The sequence below is a fragment of the Scardinius erythrophthalmus genome (genome assembly GCF_964197995.2).
Source record: "Scardinius erythrophthalmus genome assembly, chromosome: 5".
In the NCBI taxonomy this organism is placed as follows: Eukaryota; Metazoa; Chordata; class Actinopteri; order Cypriniformes; family Leuciscidae; genus Scardinius; species Scardinius erythrophthalmus.
The window spans coordinates 23,219,670-23,242,928 of record NC_138225.1 but is presented as its reverse complement, the minus strand read 5'-3'; the positions used below and the strand labels follow the sequence as shown (position 1 = coordinate 23,242,928).

At 36.3% G+C, this 23,259-nt stretch overlaps 2 protein-coding genes across 3 annotated transcripts in view; one reads left to right on the top strand and one right to left on the bottom strand.

Annotated features, from left to right (window-relative positions):
- Window positions 1-1,622: 1,622 nt before the first annotated feature.
- LOC308691777 (uncharacterized protein) lies at window positions 1,623-7,650 on the bottom strand. The gene is made up of 4 exons (XM_081367333.1): window positions 7,571-7,650; window positions 2,251-2,379; window positions 2,056-2,120; window positions 1,623-1,777 (listed from the first exon to the last, which is right to left on the bottom strand). Exons 1-4 carry the CDS (start codon window positions 7,632-7,634, stop codon window positions 1,652-1,654), a joined length of 384 nt encoding a protein of 127 aa, XP_081223459.1. The 5' UTR covers window positions 7,635-7,650; the 3' UTR covers window positions 1,623-1,651.
- A 7,058-nt stretch (window positions 7,651-14,708) lies between these two features.
- Window positions 14,709-23,259, top strand: part of LOC308691776 (protein CutA homolog) — a 30,545-nt gene continuing 21,994 nt past the window's right edge. Inside the window, exons 1-2 of one of the 2 annotated variants that reach the window (XM_081367332.1) lie at window positions 14,709-14,983; window positions 16,561-16,709. In XM_081367332.1, the coding sequence (XP_081223458.1) occupies window positions 14,888-14,983; window positions 16,561-16,709 (245 nt within the window). In that variant the 5' untranslated portion in view covers window positions 14,709-14,887. The remainder of the gene's footprint in view (window positions 14,984-16,560; window positions 16,710-23,259) is intronic. The other variant, XM_081367331.1, reaches the window with a different exon arrangement.

The following is a 23,259-nucleotide window of genomic DNA, read 5'->3' as shown; positions in this document are numbered from 1 at the left end:
ATATTATTGTGTTAGAGCTTGAAGACACCTTGTAATCCATAACAACATTACGCACACATATTTTAACTGAGGACTACCACTGTATTGTATTTCGCACTTGTTTATAACCCATATAACCCAACTATTTGTGTTTGTTATATAATAACTCAATAAACATTAGGAACCCAACAAAGTGACTCAATATGTTTAACCCAGATATGGGTACAAGAAACAACCCAAACATGTTTAGAATGAATGCATTTGTGAGCAATAAGGACAACAAAAGATAAATAGAAAACAATTCTAGTTTATTTCACATGTTTGAGATTCAGCTCATACAGAAGATCTTTATTTGTTCACTACATTTACATGTATCATCTTACTAAAGTGATTAATACAAACAAGTAGCAGTAACATGTAATGGACATGAATGGGTTTTTGTATATACTGTGTGAAATGATCCAGACTTCATGTTCTGAATGTTATGGGATGTGGAGTCAATGCTATTTCCACCTTTTGAATCATTACAGACGATACAACTTTCTATAACTGACTTTTACATTCATTCTTCATAAAGATTTTTTATGAAGTTGTTTTTGTCAGTTTTGTTGATTGTGTATGTATGTGGCTATTCTTTCAGATTATATTTTTGAATGTAACTTTAAATATATTTATCTTCAATATATTTATGTTTGTTTTTGAATGTTAGATGATGTGCTTTATACAAACATCTCCTTGCAAAGAATATCAGTTTTGTCTACATTCATTGACCCCCCAAAGCATTGTGATGGAAACATTTGAAGCTGTAAATCTGATTAGAAGGAAGAAGTACGCAGCTGAAATGGGGTCAGTGAAATGGGGTCTGAATGTTGCATGCATCTGAAGTTTGGCTACTTGCAAAAACAAAGATGTCAAATATTTTCCGCTTTATTTTCCGTGTAAAGAAAACTGCTTTGTAAGCAGGGTTTTTTTTTTTTTTTTTTTTTTTTTTTTTTTGCTGATTAGTGCTGGTTTGGTGGAGATGTTGCTTAAATGGACGCTGCCAGTGCCTATATGGTTGTTAGGTATAGTCATCATTTAAACTGCTCTTATTTATTATATTTATTATATTCATTTAACCAGCGCTCATATTTAATCATGTATTATGGATAAGCTACATTTATATTTATACTGTATATAAACATTGCTGTCTTAATTTTACCCCAGTTTATGTTCTACAAAATTTGTAGCTCCATTGTTTATTTACATTTTTTTTGTTACATTTAGTCATTTAGCAGACACCTTTGTCCAAAGCTATTTACAAATGAGGAATATAGCAAGCGAGTCATCATGAAGAGGCAAAAACAACGATACTATATATATATATATATACAGTATATATATATATATATATATATATATATATATATATATATTATACTGTATATGTATATATATATATATATATATTATACTGTATATATATATATATTAAAAATTTATGTTATATATTTCTTATTGTATCTAATATATATCTACTTTTATCAACATCAATATTTTATCAAAACCAATATTTCAGATATTTATTTGTTAGATAACCATAAAGTTGTGGATAATTTATCGGTCTTGTTTTTTCAATTAAATTTTGGCTTTATGTTGCTATATGTCCAGCTGACTGTACATTATCCTTCACCTAAGTGTGCATTTTTATATCATTGTACACACTGAAGTCCTCGTTTGGTAATCGGTTGCTCTTTGTCCTTTGGTTTCCTCGTTTGGGGATGTTCAGTGATGCATAATAAACGTCTCTATGGACATCCTGTGGAAAAATTTGTATTATTTTTTTATTTTTTGTGGTATTGTTTTTTGTATAATTAATAATTTTGTGATTGTAAAACAACTCTCTTGTGGGTTCAGAATAATGTTTCATTAGTATTAGAACTGGTAGAAGAAAGAAAGAATGATGCCACAATTTTTAATTTTTAATTTTCAAAATTCAATATTCAACAATTGCAAACTGTTCAAACTGTTTCAGACTCATATCTTAGTACTTTTCTGCATATGGGCTACTGTTTAAACTTAAAAAAATCATTTTACCTCTTCTTGGCTCAACTGTCTTTGCATCTCAGAACTGCTTTGATGACCTTCAGACTCCTTCAGCACTGTAAATTACACAGTCAAAGGTCTTATCTCTTATATGATTTTTTTTTTTTTATGTGATTCCGTTAAACATAGAACTACTTGATGGTACAGCTATTAAGTCTAAAGCATAAAATACTGTTCTGATCTCACCTGTCTTGTGGCAGCAGCTGTAGCCACAGACAAAAGCCAAAATCGCAGAGAGAAGAGAACATGCGGGACACACTGTTTGAAGTATCATCCAGCACTGCCAGCAGTCAAAGACAGTCTCAGAAGGGCTTTCTGAGGAGAAGATTGATGAATAACTGATGAATGAAGAAGATTGATGAATTAATTAATGACCATAACCTTTAAGGTTAATAAATTAGCTTAATATTACAGTTTTTCTCGATTGCTTAAACATTCTTGAAACTATGCCTCGTATTCTCAGAACAGTAAACACAAATCCATAACGTCTCACCCAATTCCCCAAACATCCTATTGTCAGGTCAAAATGAAGCTCTACACTCAAAACCATTCACTCTTGCTGAAAAACCAAACTTTGCCCTCAGACAGGACACACAAGCCCTCAAAATCACACACACTACAACACAGTCTTACACACTGGTGCAATAAATTCAAAACAACATTTCCAAAACTGGAAAGTTATGTTGCTTGTGGTTCCGCCCTCACAACATGATGAACACAAAAGACACAACCAATGGATGCATTGGCACATTTGTATTCATTCATGTACTACACAGTACAACACACACACACACAAAAACAAAATGTTTTTTCCTGTTTTACTCCTGTTTACTTTTTTTTACTCTCTCCTCTAAATTTTTTTTTATAATATTTACTACAGTTTTTCTCAATTGTTTACACACAAATACTGGTACTTGAGACACAATGACCACAACATGTAACTCATTCGCCAACCCCCTGAACCAATTCTGCTAAACTACAAGCACAATTCCTGCTTTACACTCAAATTGCAGTTCTAAAACACACCTTTTTCAAAACACTACACACAATTCTCTGCTTTTGGCACAATTTTCATGCAGAAAATCTCTTGTTTTCACAAGGAACACACTGCCATTCAAATATGCGCACTGACTCATCACATGGGCAAACACCCGTCACACAGTTTTACAAATAACAATCAGAGTTTTAGCATAAAAGGTCCACAGGTGAGCTCTTCAATGGAGCAATGGATGCCAACATTGGATTTTTTTTTTTTTTTTTTACTGTAAAGGTGATGATACACAGGGCAACTTTTTGAGCAATGTTGCCGTCAACGGGCAACCAGGTGAGACACAGAGCCCACGACCAATCTAAATTATCCAGATAGAAATGTATTGCCCATTTTCAATGGGAAAGTGCCCAAGCAACAATCACTCGGCAAGATTGCCCTGCAACATTGCTTAAAAAGTTGCCCTGTGTATCATCACCTGAACTGTATACAGTCAATTCTTCTGTTGTTTTGTATGTAGACCACTGTATGTCCAACTTTGTGTTGGTTGGGATGTACACTGTGTACATTGTTTTTGTGGGAAAAATAAAATGTATTTGTTACCGTGTATTTGTGTGTTCCGAGTATAAAAACAATATTCTCAAATATTTTACAACACACTTATATATGTACTGTCTGTAGTAAGTGTAACACTGAGCCAAAAAAAAGGTCTAAGTCATTATGATGAATGGAGTAGAAGTGTTTTCCATTCATCATAGTGTTTTACATTGGTTCTTATAAATGTCTATTCATATGATGGTTTGTGTGTGTCATTTGAAAACAAAATACCATTTTGAGAAGAAATAACATTGTTTTGAATGTAAAGTTTCATTTTGCAGGAGAATTGAGGGGTTTTGCCCATTGTGTGTGTGTTTTTGGATTTGTGTGTAGAGTTCTGAGAATATGAGGCATGCTTTCAGAAAATGTGTGTAAACAATCAAGAAAAACTGTATTACAGTTTTTCTCAATTGCTAAAACACTAAAACCCACTGGCTGAACAAAGTTCTCAGTTGCCTGAACTCGTTTAGCTAATTGTGCAGTCTGTTGTCAATAACTTAAACCAAAGGTAAAACACGATTTGCAGATCTCACTTAGACTTTTCAGCAAAACTCTAAACACATTCTCATTCTCAAAACACATTCTGCACTCTAATGCACATGTCATCCATACTGGTAAACACAAGTGGCAACGATCAAATACAAATAGAGAACACACGTCATTGATTGAACACAACCACTCAAAACTGATTTAACCTAACCCTTCAAATGATGCCCAAAGACAAGAAGCACACTGATCATGTTTACTCCTTTGATTTTTGTCCCTTTTAGTATTGTATACTGTAGTACAGTGCATTGTAGGCTGTATACTGTACAATGAACAAATTGAATGGCCCTGAACATTGTGCTTTCCATTTGTTAACAATATTGACTGCTCAATCGATTTTGACTGGTCGCAGGTTCATATCAACAAAGAACAAGAATTACAGTATCACAGAGACAAAGGACAAGTTTGTGAGATGCAGGGTACAGTTCTGTAAAAATAGGGGTACAAGGAGGAGGAAGAACAAAAAAATTGCAAAGAGCAAAGCAGAGTAGTAATTTCTGATCAATGTTGAGCTACTATGATAGAACATGTTTTTGTTCATCAAAAGACAATGATGGAAAAATATGAAATTTGTTTTGAGATTAAAAATGTACTTTTTTTTTTTAACTTTTTGATGGTACAGTAAGGTGTCACGGGTAACACAAACAGAATAGCAGTCCATAGATATATTTTGAGAACTATATGTTTTGAACAATGTGTTTTCAATTTTTTGGTGTATTGTTTACTGACTGCTTGATAGTGTATATCATTTGGATCATTTTCATTTTGTTTATGATTTGAGAGTAGGCTAGTGTTTGATTTTGAACACAGGTCAAACTGTTTTGAGGTGAAAGTTTCATTTTGCAAGAGGAGTCAGAGGTTTTGTAAATAGTGCTTGAAGATGAGGTTTTGTGTTTAATGTTTTCAGAAAAAGGAGCAAGGTTTCAGAAATTGTGTTTTAGCAATTGAGAAAAACTGTAAAGTACTTCTGCTATTTGATCCATCACGCTTTCCTTCATCTTCTTTGTGAACGTGAACATTACACTATACAGTTACATTTATATGTGACCCTGGATCACAAAACCAGTCACCAGTCACAAGTCACACGGGTATATTTGTGGCAATAGCCAACAATACATTGTATGGGTCAAAAATATTGATTTTTCTTTTATGCCAAAAATCATTAGGATATTAAGTAAAGATCATGTTCCATGAAGATATTTTGTAAATTTCCTACCGTAAATATATAAAACATTTATTTTTGTGAGTGAATGCAGCACAATCGCAAACATAAATGGACAACTTTAAAGGCGATTTTCTCAATGTTTCGATTTTTTGCACCCTCAGATTCTAGATTTTCAAATAGTTGTATTTCAGACAAATATTGTCCTAATAAACCATACACCAATGGAAAGCTTATCTATTCAGCTTTCAGATGATGTATAAAATCTCAATTTGAAAAAAAATTGACCCTTGTGACTGGTTTTGTGGTCCAGAGTCACATATATAGTGTATACACACTCAGTGGCGAGGGTGGCTGTCACACAGTCACAAACCTCTACTTGCCGTATAGCTTTTCTTCTTTTTTTGCCATTTCAGAACAGCACTTTGTTTTCTGTCAAAACTACATTTGAAGCAGGATATGACCATTTATTGAAAGCAATCTATTTAGTTTCCCATTCTAATGAATACTTTTTTGACCGACTGAAATAATTGAATAGAACATAAACCAAGTGGCTCTTTAGATACACCTGCTTGGTAATGAATACATGTATAATTTTGTATAAAAGTTCTGATATGATTTATCTTTGTTTTATTTATTACATCACAAGAAACAGCTGTTTTATCAGGGTTGTGTATAGGTTTTAAATCACTGTAGATAGATTCACATTAGATACAGTATAATTAATTATATTCAGTTTTATTCTGATCTGTTCTATTCTATTCCTCATTAAAATAACTTCAATGTAAACGTTAGCTTTCATCAGCAAATGTCACATCATTTTTTAGGTATTGTTAACACACGTACATTTTTTTGTAATTATTATTTTAAAGTTAGTTCGACCTAAATGCTGCTTGAATAAAAGATTCAACTTGTATATCATTATTTATTTTTCAATGTATGTGGAACATGCATGGAAGAAGAAAAAATCACTTGGTCCAGCTGAACAATAAGTTTCTTTTATGCATTAACATTTAAATGAATCATTTAATACAAAGCACTTATTGTGTACATATCTACGTTTTGTACTTGCATGTAATTACAGCTGTAATTAATTTCTGTAATTACATCTATAATTACACTGTTGACCCTTCCTTCCTTTACACATGATCACCAAATCTGTCCCACCTTGACATTACCCATATCCCACCTCAATAGCAGAAAACGTGTTTTGTACATTATACAAGTACATTACAATTATTATTATTTTATATTATTTTGATGCAGTAGTAGTAAAAGACCTAATATAAAGTGTGACCAAATGGAGTCAAATTAAATGTAAGGTATTAGGGGTGAGTGGGGCACAACCTAACGCGGGGCTAGTTGTAACACACATGGTTTAAAACTTTCCACACATGCTAGCATGACGAACCTTAGTGTATTTACTAGTTGCCAAATCAACACTATATAAAGAAAAAATTGCGCCAAAATTAAAAATAAATCTTTGGAAGATATCACTGAACATTTATTTAACCATAGCAAAAGTAAATTTCCTAAGTTAATGTTTCATCTCTGTTTTTTGTATTTATTTAAAATTAGACAAATCTGATATTATATTAAACTCCAATCTGTTATTTAACAGTTGTTCTTTAATGCTGATCTAACCAGTAGAAGACCCAGTTTCGCAAGCGGGGAAGATTGTAACACTGCGTTGCATTGTGCCCTTTTAGAACTATTCTATTCTATACTTTCATGAATTCTATTGAGAAACCAAAAGGTGAATAAAGACTGAGAGTTAATGCTCAGAAATGATTAATTATCATTATGTTTTGAACTATGCTGTGTTTTGCAGTCTGTTTGTTGACATCCACATTTTACAGTTCATGCATTCTCTGGAAATCGACTCATGACCCTAGCGTTGCTAGCGCTATGCTCTACTGTTTGAGCTAGAGGAATGCTGAGCTATACACACTTCAGAAGTGCAAGAGATGGAAATGATAAAACCCACTCAAAAAAATAATTATAAAGAAATCAAATATTTTCAGGCATTTTAAACTTCTCTAATTTTCACCTCAAGTTTTTTTTAGGACTATACTTCTTCTTTTAGTAGGCTATATATAGAGAGAGAGAGAGATTTTTTTTTTTTTTTTTTTTTTTGCTTTAGTAATTATTCAGTGTTCCTTTTTTTCTTTTTCTTTTTTTCACAGAATGTTTGCAGGCGGAAACAAGCTTACCAGTAGAAATGTAAGTGAGATTTATGACAGTATCCGGAGCGTGGTACCAATCTTTCTCTGCCATTTTTCCTTCCTCTTCAATCATCTTGGTCTCTACGTTTGAGCAATAGTAGAGACCAAGGTCTGCTTCAGTGATGTTCTCGATCACTAAGTCATAGGATTTTGAAGTATTGTTCCAGAACAGAGAGAATCGAGGAATGGGTTCTAAAATGCTCTTGTATGCAGAGATGGTCAGAGGTTGTTGGATTTGTGGAGACCAGATCTTGACCCACTGAATTTCCTGTCCTGTGATGAACTCACAGTCACAGTGTAGAGTTGCATTATCTCCAGGCCTGACCGCCACCTCCACCAGCTTTCCAGAGACCTTCCAATAAATGCAACTCAGCGCAACTACAGTATACATCCGAAAAGAAATGATGGGTTACATAAATAATGCACAGTCCTTAAATTGAGTGATCAAGAAATGCACATCCACATCCAAATTTATGCTAAACATTATATATTATACATTACAAACATGAAATTTGAGAAGAAATCACTTACTAAGTGCAGCGATAGAGAGCTTCATGTTGGCCACATCTGAATGTTTGGTGGTGCTTGAGGGCGAGGAGTATGTAACTGCCAATGTGATTTCCGCCCCCACTGATTTCTGCACAGATAAGTCTTTTAACTGTACATTTATTCTTACTTACATGAATACTTTTTTTGCTTGTTTAATGTAGCTATTTTTAAATTGCATTTGTTTAAATATTTATTCCTAATATTCTGTCACCCACAAACATATACATACAATATGAGGAATGTTTCAATGTTTAAATGAAAAACAATGCTATTTTTAGATAACCATTAAATAGGATTGTGCCTTGAGGCGGCCCTTTTGAAATATTTAGGGAGGCAGAAGTGAGGCCATCTACTTGCACACATTGTGTTCTCCCTAATAGGTAACTGTTGAACCATCCCATTGCTTGTTCTGAAAGTCCAATAGAGGTAGGTCTTTGAAGGAGTATTTTAAACTCAATTTTTGAGTTTAACTTTGAAGGAGTATTTTAGACCAGTGAAGACTGCATAAAGTTGTTTCTTTTTTCCACCTTTTGCCTTAGTTTATGTTGTACAAAATAAATGTTGTGAAAAGAATTACAATCATAAGACAGAACTAAGACAACATTCTACCCCCATGTGTTTTAATTTATAAATATGAGGCTGTAGACTTGTTGGTTTGAAGATGGAGGAAGTTCGAGAGTGGAATTGGGTCAGTGGTTTGTCAGATACACAGATACATTTTCCATGTTTCTGTCTGACTCTGACGCACACAAAAAAAAACCTGATTGCAGATTTTTTTAAATGATAAAATAAAACGCATCAGCAATTTAAAGGAATTTTTTTTCTTTACTTTCAAAGTAAAGCATTTTATTTTATTCCATGATGTCTACTTAAAGTTTCAAAGAGTGTATTACCGTCATCAAAAGGCTGTTCTGGAATTATATATGGCTGAAATAAGTAGGGGGAGACCGGGGACAGTTTTTTCTCTCAGTTACTCAGAGACTATTTGGACTAGACCAACCAAATTTGTATATATTAAACTTGCATCTGTCTGCTAATTACCCATACCATTTAAAGATGATTATATATGACATATTGTTCACAGTATTTATTTGAATGGAAGAAGTCAGATGTTGCAACTGACCCCAACCCAGGGGACAGTTGCAACACAACCCAGGGACGGTTGCAACATGAACTTAAATTTCATTAATTACTGTAACTTAAGCTTTTTGTCTCAACGAGCATAGAATTCTGAAAATATTAACTGTTTTAGGCCTACTATAATATTATAGTATTATGTATTTCAATAATATTATTGTAGCCTGTAATTTATTTATTTAGTCATATTTATCAAATAACAGTTATTGAGTTTTGTTTGTTTATAGAACATAGGCCTACATAGATTCAGTGTGCAGGAATTACAGATGCTATTCAATCCCTCCATATTTCAGTGTCAGACAGGAAGAATTGAGCAATTTGCAATGTAACAAACTTTTATTAAACATGCAATTTATAACTTGTTGCAACCGTCCCCAACCCTATCAGCCATGACAGAACATCATATGCCTGCTAGACACACTGACTTTGACACATGCTAACCATGTCACGACTTAGAAGTCAACAAAACAATAATTCAAACTAAGTAAGTTTTGATTAATTCATACAAAATGTCAGGACAGTATGACAAAAAATATATCTCATGAAAAAATTTACTTTCATACCTCCAAAACAAGTTTTGTTTAATAAATGCAGCAGCAGAGGTTGAATATGTCTACTGTTTTCTTGGTGGGGGGAGGGTCTAACTGTGCATGTTCAGTATGAGTGTCATCACTCTAGCTCAGGGGTCGGGAACCTTTTTTGACCAAAGAGCCATTTTTTCATTTTTGGATAATGCATTTTTCCAAAAGAGCCACAGTAGGAAAAAAAATTGCCTATATATATATATATTATTAAAGTTAATATTAAAGACGTGCTTTTTTCAATAAAAAATTCAACCGTAGTAATTATTATTAATATTATTTAATTATTAATATTATTAACAAATATTCAGCAAACAATAAATAAGTTGGAATATGGAATTAATTCTGCAGGGCTTTCACTGTGAGGTTGAGTACCAAGTGATGAGCATATACCATTTTGTGTGCGTGTGAGAGAGAATGAATGCACACAGTACTATCTGCTGTGTTTACGTGAATACTCGACTTAGCATTTTGATATATTTCTGTGTTTATTTGGCCGTTTAGGCGCGCAACCGAAGACAAAGGCTGCTTGTCCGTGTTGCGCTCGGAGCGCGCGTACAGTATCCTGTCAGTTCTCTTTCGCGACTTATCGCGCTTTTAATATTTCTTTTCAATATAAAGCACATCCTGTTCTTTTCTTTCTCATTCATTCATGTTTTGTTTTTAATAACTTTAAACAGAATCGTCAACTGAAATCTGCGCGGATTATCAAAAATACGACACATTTATAGGACATAAAGGGTCTCTGCGGCAAAAGTGAAAGTAGCCTACCAGCGGGTGAAATGTCTCTATGCGCAGCAAAGCACCCGTTTCTACGGTGACGCATTGCTGCCACATACTTATTATTTTTTCCCCTCAATTATGTCGTAATAACGAGATCTTATGTCGTTTTAACGACATCTTTTCTCGTAATAACGAGATCTTATGTCGTTTTAACGACATCTTTTTCTCGTAATAACGAGATCTTATGTCGTTAAAACGACATCTTTTTCTCGTAATAACGAGATGTTATGTCGTTAAAACGACATCATTTTTTGCCCTTATAAGGACATGTGTAGTCATGTACAAAATATGCCTTTATCCACATACAATTGACAGCCTATCGCGCTTTTATCACACATTCAAAAAGCTTAAGCAAATAGTAGCAGCCCCCAATCATGCAAAATTAATCAATGAGGCTCTTTTTGAAAATATATTTTAAATAGGCCTGTAAGTTTTTTTTTTAATATAATATATTATATATAAGATTTATTTTTGTTAATAGGCTATATATATCTTCATTCATTACCTAGAGATATAATTAAACAAAAAGTAGTCAAAACACATCTAAAAGAAAATTTTACAACATTGTGTTCTTATTTTGTTTAATTAACGAAATGTCAATCTTCGCCTTTATAACAGAAGATACAATACAATACAAAAATCTTCAAGATACAGCCTACAATCTTCACATGTATAACGGATTGTCACCTTATAAACAGTCCTTTGTGTGGTGGAATAAGCAATGCTATATAGAAATATATGGTTAGTATTTTAATTTAAATTTTATTTTATTATTTTATTAGTTCATTAATTATGCTAACTCAGCTAATTAAATGTGACGAGCTGGATACTTACTAATAAAATAATGTCAAATATTAAATGTAGGCTATTGATTAGAGTTGCCATAGACTAAAGGATTTTTCTAGTCATTAATTTAAGCAATTAGGACTAATCGCACGTTTATATTCAATCCTGGGTGCATGTAGGCTATATAGCCTATATTCCGCGCTCAAGCGCATGCATAAAACTCGCCGCAAAGCACCAGCAAAAGTAGGCTAATGATATAATAAATGTATCTGAAAAAAATAACGAAGCATTTTAATTGTTTATTAATTAACTAGTCTTTTCTAAATCAGTGTAGGCTGCCTGCAAACATATCTCCATACATCTCCGCTGTAATGTAGCCTAGATGCGCCTTTATTACGGACAGGATTACTTAATCAGATAGTAGCTACCGTATTGCTTTCGATTGGATTTTTTTTTTTCGTTGGTGGGAATTTTTTTTATTAACTTTATAGTTATATTTCTCATGTCTGTGAGGCTTGTCTATACACTGTTTTTCAGTTCATTTTTGAGGCGCGCTCCAATTCACAGAGATCATGAAAGCGCGCCCTGTTCGTTTTATTTTGTTTTACAAAGGCACACCGTTTTCTTGTTGTTGTGAGTTTACACAAATAAAAGTAGTTGCGACTGATGTATTATTATGTTCTGTATGACCAGAAATGATGGAGTATTTTAAGTTGTTTCCACTGTTGATAATGCGAGACAGAAAATGCGAGTGATGGCACCGGCGCCTTCATCCATGTCTAGTGCGCGCTCCACACTCCGCACAAACACTGGATATGCGCTTCATAATAGCGAACATTTATCTAGGTTAACGTTAGAGCGAGCGGTCATGCCAGACAGATAATCCTCCTCATGTTTAACTAATCAAATTCTGTTGCATTTTATTGCGCCAGTTTGAAAAGGGCGGCTGAAACACTTAGCCTACAGATAAACGCCCAAAGCTGGTGTTTTTCTTTAAACAAATTCGTTTAGACTTTAAAATAAATATTGTTTATGGGCTAATTAATGCCACAATAATTTGTTTATTTTATTGGCTAATTGTATTTTTCATTTTTGTTTTGCATTGAATACCATTGAATATTTTCATTGAATGCATTGAATATTCGCTGTGCACCGCAATACCACCCTCCCATAGAAAGACACGTTAAGAGCCACCTATTTTCTTTATAATAAAGGGAAGGAAAACGCTTAATGTATAATTAAATGCATTGCGTTCATATTCTTTATAACTGAAGCGTTTTCTTTATTATAAGGGTGTATTATTCCATTAAAAAAAGGACTGTTTATAAGGTGACAATCCGTTATACATCTTGAAGATTTTTGTATTTTATTGTAGGCTATCTTCTTATAAAGACGAAGATTGACATTTCGTTAATTAAACAAAATAAGAACACAATGTTGTAAAAAAATAAACAACTCAGGCTATGTTCTGTTAGATGTGTTTTGAATACTTTTTGTTTAATTATATCTCTAGGTAATGAAGATATAGCCTATTAACAAAAATAAATCTTATTAGGCCTATATAATATATCATATTAAAAAAAACTTATATAAAATATATTTTTAAAAAGGGCCTCATTGATTAATTTTGCATGATTGGGGGCTGCTACTATTTGCTTAAGCTTTTTGAATGTGTGATAAAGGCGCGATAGGCTTTCAATTGTATGTGGATAAAGGCATATTTTGTACATGACACATGTCCTTATAAGGGCAAAAAAGATGTCGTTTTAACGACATAAGATCTCGTTATTACGAGAAAAAGATGTCGTTTTAACGACATAAGATCTCGTTATTACGAGAAAAGATGTCGTTAAAACGACATAAGATCTCGTTATTACGAGAAAAGATGTCGTTAAAACGACATAAGATCTCGTTATTACGAGAAAAGATGTCGTTAAAACGACATAAGATCTCGTTATTACGACATAATTGAGGGGAAAAAATAATAAGTATGTGGCAGCAATGCGTCACCGTACGTTTCAATAAAATGTTATATTAAAGTTTATAAAGTCTACTTTTACATTTTTGCTGCTGTTCTAGAATGGTTTTCGCCAGCTTGAATCCCAGTGCAGGAGCTGTAGGTTACCACAGAAACGTAAGCGGTTAGTTGATTGCTGTGGTGACTCGTGACACTCGCGAACAGCACTGAACACGCACTTTTGCCGGTACAACTTTAATATTATTATTATCATAAACTTTTCATTAACTTCAGTAGGCTGTACTACAACAAGGGAATTGTAATTGGTTGCTTTTTCTGCAGAGAGCCGATCTCTGTTGATGTGTTTTAATTGTTTTTCATCGATGGTTTATTGGTAAAGGGTTAGAGACCTCGCGAGCCACATGATTTTTGCCAAAGAGCCAGATGTGGCTCGCGAGCCATAGGTTCCCGACCTCTGCTCTAGCTTGTTTCTGATTGGAGAAAAATGACATGTTACAACCATCCCCTGTTGCAACTGTCCCCGGTCTCCCCTGGTAAGGTTTAACTGGCATAGTAAGGCTGCATTTTTCCTCAGTTGATGGACTTTTAAAAGTATCCATGTGTATTAATGAAATAAAAATGTAAATCTTAGTATTTATATTATCCCATTTGTTGTTTTACAAGTTTTGTAAAAAAAAAAAAAAAAAAAAAGCATATATATTTGATATATTATTTTTTCATTATTTCTGCTAAATATGCTGATTAAACTACTTTTTTGCTATTAAGTTAACAGTTGAACAATTCATTGGCATTGTTTGTGAGTAAGTAATGTAACTACATCGGTGCTCTCTGCAAATGAAAACCCATATTTTCAAAACCATACACTGTTCAAAACACAACATATTGCGACATCTAGAGGTTGTTGAAGACTCTGTATGACTTGTAATCACCCACTGTAATGGTGTTGAAATACAAAACAAGCAGATAACATAACGTTTAGCGTAGGAAGTTTGCTGTGTCTGTCAGGTCCACGGGGTTAGCATTGCCTTCTCATTTGCCCTTTTCAACAACGTCAGGGGAAAATAAATAATACACAAAAAGTTAATTAACAAACCACTAAAATTACTTACATATCTGTAAATGAAAATTTGTAAACATACAATTGACTATTTTATTTGAATAAACAATCGAACAAGCCATAGTGACATTTTGTAGCACAAAACAAACTACAAACAGTCAGAAGCAGCACTTACGTTTATTAGGTTTTCAATCCTCTTATGATGAGACACGTGCACCGCTCTTCATTGGAGGCCGGGATCCGGATACGAGCGTCACTCAATCAGCATCGAGTGCGACACGCAGCCGCTTTGGGAAATGCCCTGACTGAAACTGTCCGACGCACTTTGATGTGTTATTGGGGTGAACCTGCTGAACACCCTGCGAACTGTTTTGCGCACAGAAGCCTACACTTGACGGGTGATGTAGCCTAACTTCTACTCTTGTTAAATAAATATGCAAGAGACCAAACCGTATTGCTTCTACCAGCGAAATCCAAAGGGCATTATGTCTTCGGCTGTCCCCCGATCGGGATTTGTGGTCTTTTGCGTGGTAAATCCAGTTTTATTTCTCTTGACACGTGACATTTATACAGAGAGACTTGAGCAGAACGTGCTTGGCAAGTTGAACACCGCAGGCTGTTACATGCTTAAATTTGATTGTTGTTACTTTGCCTTTCAAAACAGCGTTGCCTAAACTTGTTGAACTGTAGGCTATAGCCCTGTGAGTAAATAATTATAAATATCAGGAGTTCAGGTGGAATTCTTAAAAGAAAAGAGCCTGATGTGAACTGTTTCAAAATGTGTTTCTGCTCCAATATCGCCACCATTTGCTACTACTGATAAATTGTGTTAAGCTTTAGCGAAATGTATAGGCTACAATTTAAATGCAATACCAACTTCTGAATAGCAAGCATTGTTTCTCAAAGAGCTGAACAAGCATGCTACAATGTTGTGGCAAATTATATAATCTGTTGTCAGGTCATGGCAGGATAATCCCTCACTGTTCTTTTCACATTGAACACGATAATGCATGTTTAAAGGCCCTCTTTTTGGCATTGAAAGATGCCGTTGTGCATTTAGCAGTAATTCTTCAAGATCAGCTGATGAGTGCCTTCCTTGCGATCCTCAAATTAATGGTTGAAGTTGAGGATTGTTTCCTCGCTTGCAAAGTTGTGTATTGTGTCTGTTTGTGTCAAGTTACCACGTTTATATTCCTATCTTTTTCTCATTAAGGTCTTTATTTAGAATCCACATACTGAATATTCATATAATAGGAATAAACAAAGAAATGAATTTTATTTAGCCTACCTTCTGTTTTTTTTTTTTGATAACTCTTTCCAGTTATTATGCTGCATTTTTAATACTGCAATTAGTAATTTAATTTATAGGCTACATTATTTATCATTTATGTTCATTTCTTTTTTAAACCTAACTCATTTCACAACATTTCTGAATTTCTGCCAGAACACAGTGAGATACAATACATTTCTGATCTCTTTGTGAGTTCTGGAGAAGAATGAAAATTTATTTATTTACTTTTATTTAGAAGAAATTATTAATTTATTTTGCCCCATATAATAAAAATTGAATGGTGGCCAATGTTGTATTCTTCCGAATATCATCTTTTTTGTTCCGCAGAGGAAATTCATACAGGTCTGAAATAACATTAAATTGAGTAAATGATGATGTGATTTTCATTTTTTGGGTGAATCATCCATTTCTTTGATCACTTGACTTTTCACATGTATCTAATATAGCGAACCCAGAATTACCTGTGTTTACAAAAGCACAGATAAAGATTAATAATAGTAATAGTAATAATTAATAGTATAGTAGTTTGGTATAGTAATAGTAGTTTGTTCCAATTATACTCACTCATTACATATATTCATATCAGGAATTTTTTTTAAATTTAATATAAGCATTTTTGTTTAACCCTTTCTCAAAGCAGCTCTTCGATGCATTTTCACTTGGACAATAACACGAAAATATACATTTACATACATTCTAGAAAATCCATGGGGATTTATGATATTAGATGATTTTAGTACTATACACCATGCTTAACTGTATTAATGCTCTTTGTTCTCTCTAAATGGACCTTCTTTTTTGTGTGCATATGTGTAGATTTTAGTCCTGACCCTTGCCCTATACCCTGTGCTGAAGACCCTGGGTGTTCAGATTCATTCTGCCATCACAGGAAGCTTTGTGGCCGGATATCATTCTGTGCTGCTTGTCAACTGTCCTACTGAACAAATTGCTAGAGATATTGGCAGGTACAGTACATGCATGCGCAAACACAAACAAGGAAAGAAATATAGAGCATTAGAAACGGTTGTTCCGACGATAGTAACGTGTATCGATGATAGTCAGACATATCACAGATGGCTGATGCCTTTGACAATATCAAGACGATAAATGACTCGGTTTCCCATTAATTTATTAAATTATTATTATTATTATTATTATAAGGCTAGTTTTATTATTCAATTAATATTAGGACTTACAATTAATTTGCCTTCCCTACGATATCACCACATAACCACACTTGTGACCTCAATCCTCAAACGCACGTCGCTGTGACAACTTGTGACAGCGACATGTGCGTATGAGGATTGAGGATTGAGGACCAAAGGAAATGTGTTCCCTTTCGAGGTAGGTTTTCTCAACATTGCATCTTTGATGACGCTATGGGGAAACCCCCCTTCTCCTAGAATACTGAAGCCCTATTGAATGGTGCCTTTCCAATGATGTTCAAGTGCGCAAAAAAGGGCGGGCGCTCCCACTATATAAGACACCGATAACGTCATTGCATTAGAATCTTTCTCCTTCGTTACATGACACCTGTCTACTTGAGCCTGTATTCGCCGTTGATCAATGCCTTATCAAGTGGATTATTTCCCTTTTGCGTTACAGCGAACTTTAAGACGACTTTGTAAGAGATGTCTTTGAAGCAGTGCCGTTCTAGCTCAGGAACTGTTGAGCTTCCGGATCGACACAACTCATGTGTACTTTACCTGGGTCATGCCCATGCGGAAACTGCAATGATTGCCCCCACTATGAGGAGATGAGCGTTAGGTTCCTTTGCCTCCATATCGCCATCGTCGTTTGTGATAAAATGCCCGTGAATGTGCTTCCCCCTCTCCACCACTGTGGAGCTGCGGAGAAAGAAGCAGCACCAGCCTGAGGCTGCTTTCTCAGGAGACGAGCTCACGTCGAGCTTCCCGCATACCTTGCACTCACCTGAGACCCCTGTTACTTATGCCACAGACTCGCTCTGAAGGAGCCCACAGTGTCTTTTGGCATGTCGGAGGACAACGATGACGCCATGTTGACTACAGCCTCGGAGAGAGGATTGGTCGGCCTAGCCTACCAGTCCTGACCCGGAATCAATGGTGTCACATAGCTTGCTTGGTGAGCGATTCCTGACATTTCAGAATGGTTAATGAGAAGTGTGTTAAGTGGCTACACTTTACACTGTTCAGCCACAAGATGCTCCGATCTTGCGCACAGAGAAACATGCACTATTAGAGAAGCGTGTGATAGAGCTGGTACCTTCCGAGGATCGAGAGAGCGACTTTTACAGCCGTTATTTTCTGGTTCCGAAAAAAGATTGGTGCCCTCCGACCTATTTTGGATTTGAGACCATTGAACTGTGTTCTGTCATGCTGCTCTTTCTAAATGATCACGTAAAACAAATCCTCGCACACATTCAACCTGGGAATTGGTTAATTTCGGTAGATATGAGAGGCGCCTACTTCCACATTCAGATGGCTTTCTGAGATTCTCCTTCGAGGGCGTGGCCTATCAGTTCCTGGTTCCAGGGATGGACTGACAATTCTGGAAAAGTCCAGAACGGCCGTTCAACCGAGGGCCGTCGGCACACAAAAAAGTCTAATAATGCAATATGAACAGCCAACAGCAGGGGCACTAATACGGTCACTTATATGCTACGTGTAAAAAAACAACAACTGAGGAATAAGAGTCGGCCTAGCCTACTAGCCACTGTCAGAAAGTTTGTTTATAACGCTTAGGCCTACCTATACTGCACTTTTAAATTTGATTACATTATATTTGAATAGTTAAGTTATAGTATATAGCAGTGGTCTCCAACGTGGTGCCTGTGAGTTGCCCGCTAAACACATTATATTAATAGCCCCAACTGGTCAATAGCGATCCACTGTAATTCGGGGCTCCAGACTTCGACTAAATGGTATCATTTTGCGACCTTTTTTCGTGCCGGTGCAACTAAACATTTGCACTTTTGCCTCTATAAAATTAGCCTACCCAACTCTCTTTGATTATATGCTGTCATTTGCGTTGCGTATGAGAAACATCAAATGGCAAACGCTCAAAAAGCGGAACAAAACTTGTTTGATCTGAGCAGCGCAGAGCATTATCAGCTCGGCCCAAAAGAACAGCAATCGCGGCTAAAGCAGCTGTGCGGGCTGACCTCGATCACGCGAACATTTTTACACAGAGCTGCACGATCCACTGAGAAGCATTTCAATTCCATGTTATATGTATAATAAATCTTTTTTTTATACACGCACTCGCACACAAAAAGGTTGGAGACCCCTGGTATATAGTAACTATATGTTTTATAATTTCTCGGGTTTCTGTTGCCAGTGACACTTCATTATTTGTATTTCATGGCATTGCACATTTTTTGTTTTTATTTGAAGGCTGAGGCTTCATTAATAAACACAACCCCAAAATTATCATCATTGGTTCTGAGATGTTACTTGCTGTGAATACCTTGTCTGACAGTATGACAGTATACAGTATGTGGAATATATCAGGACATCCTGGCTAGTGTCTGTCGCACACGGCTAGAGGCGAATGGCCGGATGATGGGCCTACTTGGGAGAAAGTCCAGGGCTGTTTTTTTAGCCCCAGTCCGTCCCTGCCTGGTTCTAAACTATGTACACAAAATACATGGATGCTGCACTGTCCCCTCTGAAATCAAATTGAATGTGCATCCTGAACTATATGGATGACTGTTTAATTCTGGCTAGTCTCAAGAGCGCTCTAATCCTATAATCAGTTCTCTTGCCATGTTCAAGCCGGGGAGAACGCCACCCCTTAAGTGTTTTCAAAAAACACTGGGGTTAATGGCAGCTGCACCAACGGTATGCCATTTCGGGCTATTGCACATGCTCTGGATGAAAGCTTGTGTTTCGCGCCAGGTATGGCAGAACGGCAAGATGAGCATCAAAGTGCCCCATGGCTGCAGGGACGTGCTAAAACCTGTGCGATGGCAGACTTTCTTGACCAAAGAAATAATAAAAATGTGGTCTCCTCTCGTTCTGAAGTTCTTCTAAATGCTGCATTAGTAAAAATATGAGAGGATGTGTCTGTAATTTTCCCACTGACATGTTGGAATACTACATACTTGGTTTTTAATGCTTTATTTAACATCACAACAGACAACTAGATTTAAAAAAAAGTTAGTTAAGACTTACTTTTAAGTTGGCTTGAAAAAGCCTGGCCACAAATTTGGAAGAAGTTTTAAAAGCTTTGATCCTCTTTTCTCGCAAAGTAAAAAGATATTCTCAGTTTCCATGATTATGAAATATTAGTAATTTTTAGATTAGTAAATCATCAAATAAATGAGTAAAGAAAAAAGGCTGATGATATGACTATGGAGCATATCTCCCAACCAACACCAGTTAGAAATAAAGATACGTTTTATAGTAGCTAGTACTAAGTGACCTACTTTGCATTAGCCATCAGGTGATAATGGTGTTTTATGTTTACAGCCTGCATTTGACAAGACGTTTATTGTACTGTATGCCACTGACTGTTACATGTATAGTTCGTTTTTAAGCTGTCAAAAGAAGCTGTTTAAATTGTCAAAATAACCTATACGTTTAGCTAAGGCGTTAGACCACAATCTGTGAAACAACCAGACACACTACTTAGTATTGATACTTCTATATGGTTGTCACTCACAGTGTAGTGATATCCTTTAAATTATTTTATGATCACGTGCACTTCTATGTTTAATTTTTTAATAATTATAAAATATGCATCAACGCAACAGTGGTTAAGGAAGTTTAGTTAAAAGACATCTTCTTTTATTGAATGCCTGGATGACAAAGCTGGTTCCAACCTAAGGACAAAGTCAAAGTCAAAGAATCATATATTTTTTTGCAACAATAGGGAGTGCACAAGGTCTGGAGTATGGAATGACGCTTTGCCAATGTCAGAAAAGTATTTTATTGTTCAAGTAATGGAGTATAAAAGAAAGGATGGTCAGCACAAGGTAGTAAGTATGAGGTAATGGCAGGTGCATTAGAAAAGGGGAAAGGCAGCAGGGACATTTTCAGTTGGTCAGGCGATGACAGCACAACTAAGGGATGTAGCAAAAAAACACTTAAAGCCAAACAATGAGCTGGCAAACACAAATCTACCATAGTCCTGTAGAACACAGATTCTAGTACACATTTCTGAGCCAACACCCAAAATCAAACTAATTGATTGAAAGCATATATATATATTTGTCCCTATTGTTGCAAAAAAAAATATATGATTCTTCTAATCTCTAGCTTCATCACAGTATAGATAAATGGACTTTGTATAACACATATATATAGTACTTATAATATATATATATTTTTTTTACACTACATCTGCAATCGCATACTCTCTTTTTTGCTTTGCGACCGTTAATACATTTGCTCTAAAATCTAAATAGTATGGATTTTGATCCACTGCCATACACAAATCCTTTCCTGTGGCCTCATGGAATAGTGAAATGTCTATTGGGTGTGCACTTCAGAATCTTGCTGCAAGTAATAGGTTACTGTATCAGGGAACTTTTTACCTGCTGTTTTAGGAAAACACTATGAATTCAGACATTCTACTCTTTTTCACATATTGTTTTTCACCTATTTTATAGTAGGAAAGTATGCATATTTGGAAGCAGCCTTAGAAATACGTAGTGATAATTAGCTCTGTCCACATTGACGTAAAGAAGACTGGACCTACTGCAGTTCTGTGGACAACTGGATTTACTTATAAAAGTGTCAGAACCAACAATTCTGTGAGATGTGCGTCTTACATAATATCTGCATTGTGCGTCTTTGGTGAAAAAAATGCATATTGTTATTGTATGTTACTGGAATTGAGTTACAGCCTACACCCGTTTCATACTCCGTTTGCAGTGCGTATGCGGTGCAGGAGCTTTCACATATGCTGTACCACAGACACATTTCCTCACTATTTGTATTTCAAATCCAGAAGTTATCATGCAACTTTGATTTAAAAAAAAGTTTTGTCAGCATTGCGATTCTCTTTGTACACATATACTCTTTACGTATTCACGTTTAAACACAATTTAAACAACGTATTATTCAATGCTACTTGTATATATAAAAGTTGCTCAAGCAAGTGGTAAAATATTAACCATGTAGCCTACTTATATTAAAATCGCAAACATTTTAAATTAAAACTTAAAATTGATAAAAACAGCCGACTCTCATGCCTTTTCTTTTGCATTTAAATTTTAATACAATAAATCTTGCATGTCACAAGATTTTTCCACCTCCATGAATGAATGAGACAAGTGTTGTTCATTATGTCGCCTTGTTGAGGTAAATTGTAGTTCCCTTTCGTCAGCAGGGAACTCCGACGCCTCGTCGGGGGAGTTCCCCTGACGAATTGGGATCATGCCAGGGATCCAACCGCCTTCGAGAGAGTTAACAACGAGCCAATGAAAGAGAAACTGAATTGGCATGCAATATTTGCATTCCGCGACCCGCCTACCAGCGCGGGTATAAAAGGCGGAAGTAAACATTGCGCAATGCTTATCGCCTCGGAGCCGAACAGGATTCAACGCTGTGTTGCTGCTGTTTCCTTCGCCTGAGAGAAGAAAAAGAAAGAGTTTTTCATCGAGTCCTCTTCAGGGAAGAGTCCTCTCTGTCTGCCGGTGTTACAGCCTGTCAGCGATCGCCGCTTCCTGCTGCCAGCCGTGCTTCTTTTGTTAAATCAAAAGCCGTTTTCACGGCTGGTATTGAGTGCCCACACGGGCTTGCAGTTTCCCCGTATGTGGCCGCGGTGGGTCCCTGTGTGCTTCGGCACGTGAAAGAGAGGTTCTCTCCCTTTCCTGAAAGAGCTTTTCCGGGTGACCTGCGCCTTTGTCTACGTGACAAAGATGTCATCTCGCCCGTGTGTTTCTGGATGTGGTAGACTTCTGTCTCAGGGTGATGGTCACAAATACTGTGTCTCGTGTTTGGGTTTAGCACACGCAGAGGCAGCTTTTGTGAACGAGTCATGTTCTCATTGTGGGAACATGACTCTGGCGGCGCTCCGCTCAAGACTCAGAATCCTTCAGCAGAAAATTGCTGAGGGTGTCCCTTCAGTCTACACCCGATCTAGTTCGTCTGCTGGTTCACCCCAGCGGGCGACTACATCAGCTGTGGCTGTTGGTGAGCGTATGAGGGTTGCAGTGCGGAATATCTCGCCAGGTGAAAGATCCTCACGAGGTTCCCACTCCTCAGTAGCGCCGTTGCCATCAGTGCCCCCGTTGGAGCCGCTGGTGCCGCCCCGGGCGGTTCCGGTAGTCTCCTTCGGGGCGCCACCTGACGATGCGATGTCTATCGCTGCATCGGAGGGAGAGCGGTCATCCTCAGGTGACGACTCGGCGGGTCTACCCCCTTCGGGTGTGGTGGCTGCGGCCGAGCCGGATCCTGAGTTGGCCGCTATGCTTGCCCGGGCGGCCGCGAATGTCGGGCTCGTGTGGAACCCTCCACCGTGTCCCGAACCTTCGCGGCTTGATGATTGGTGTATCGGGGCGGCCCGCGCTGGTTCTCAGCGTCCCGC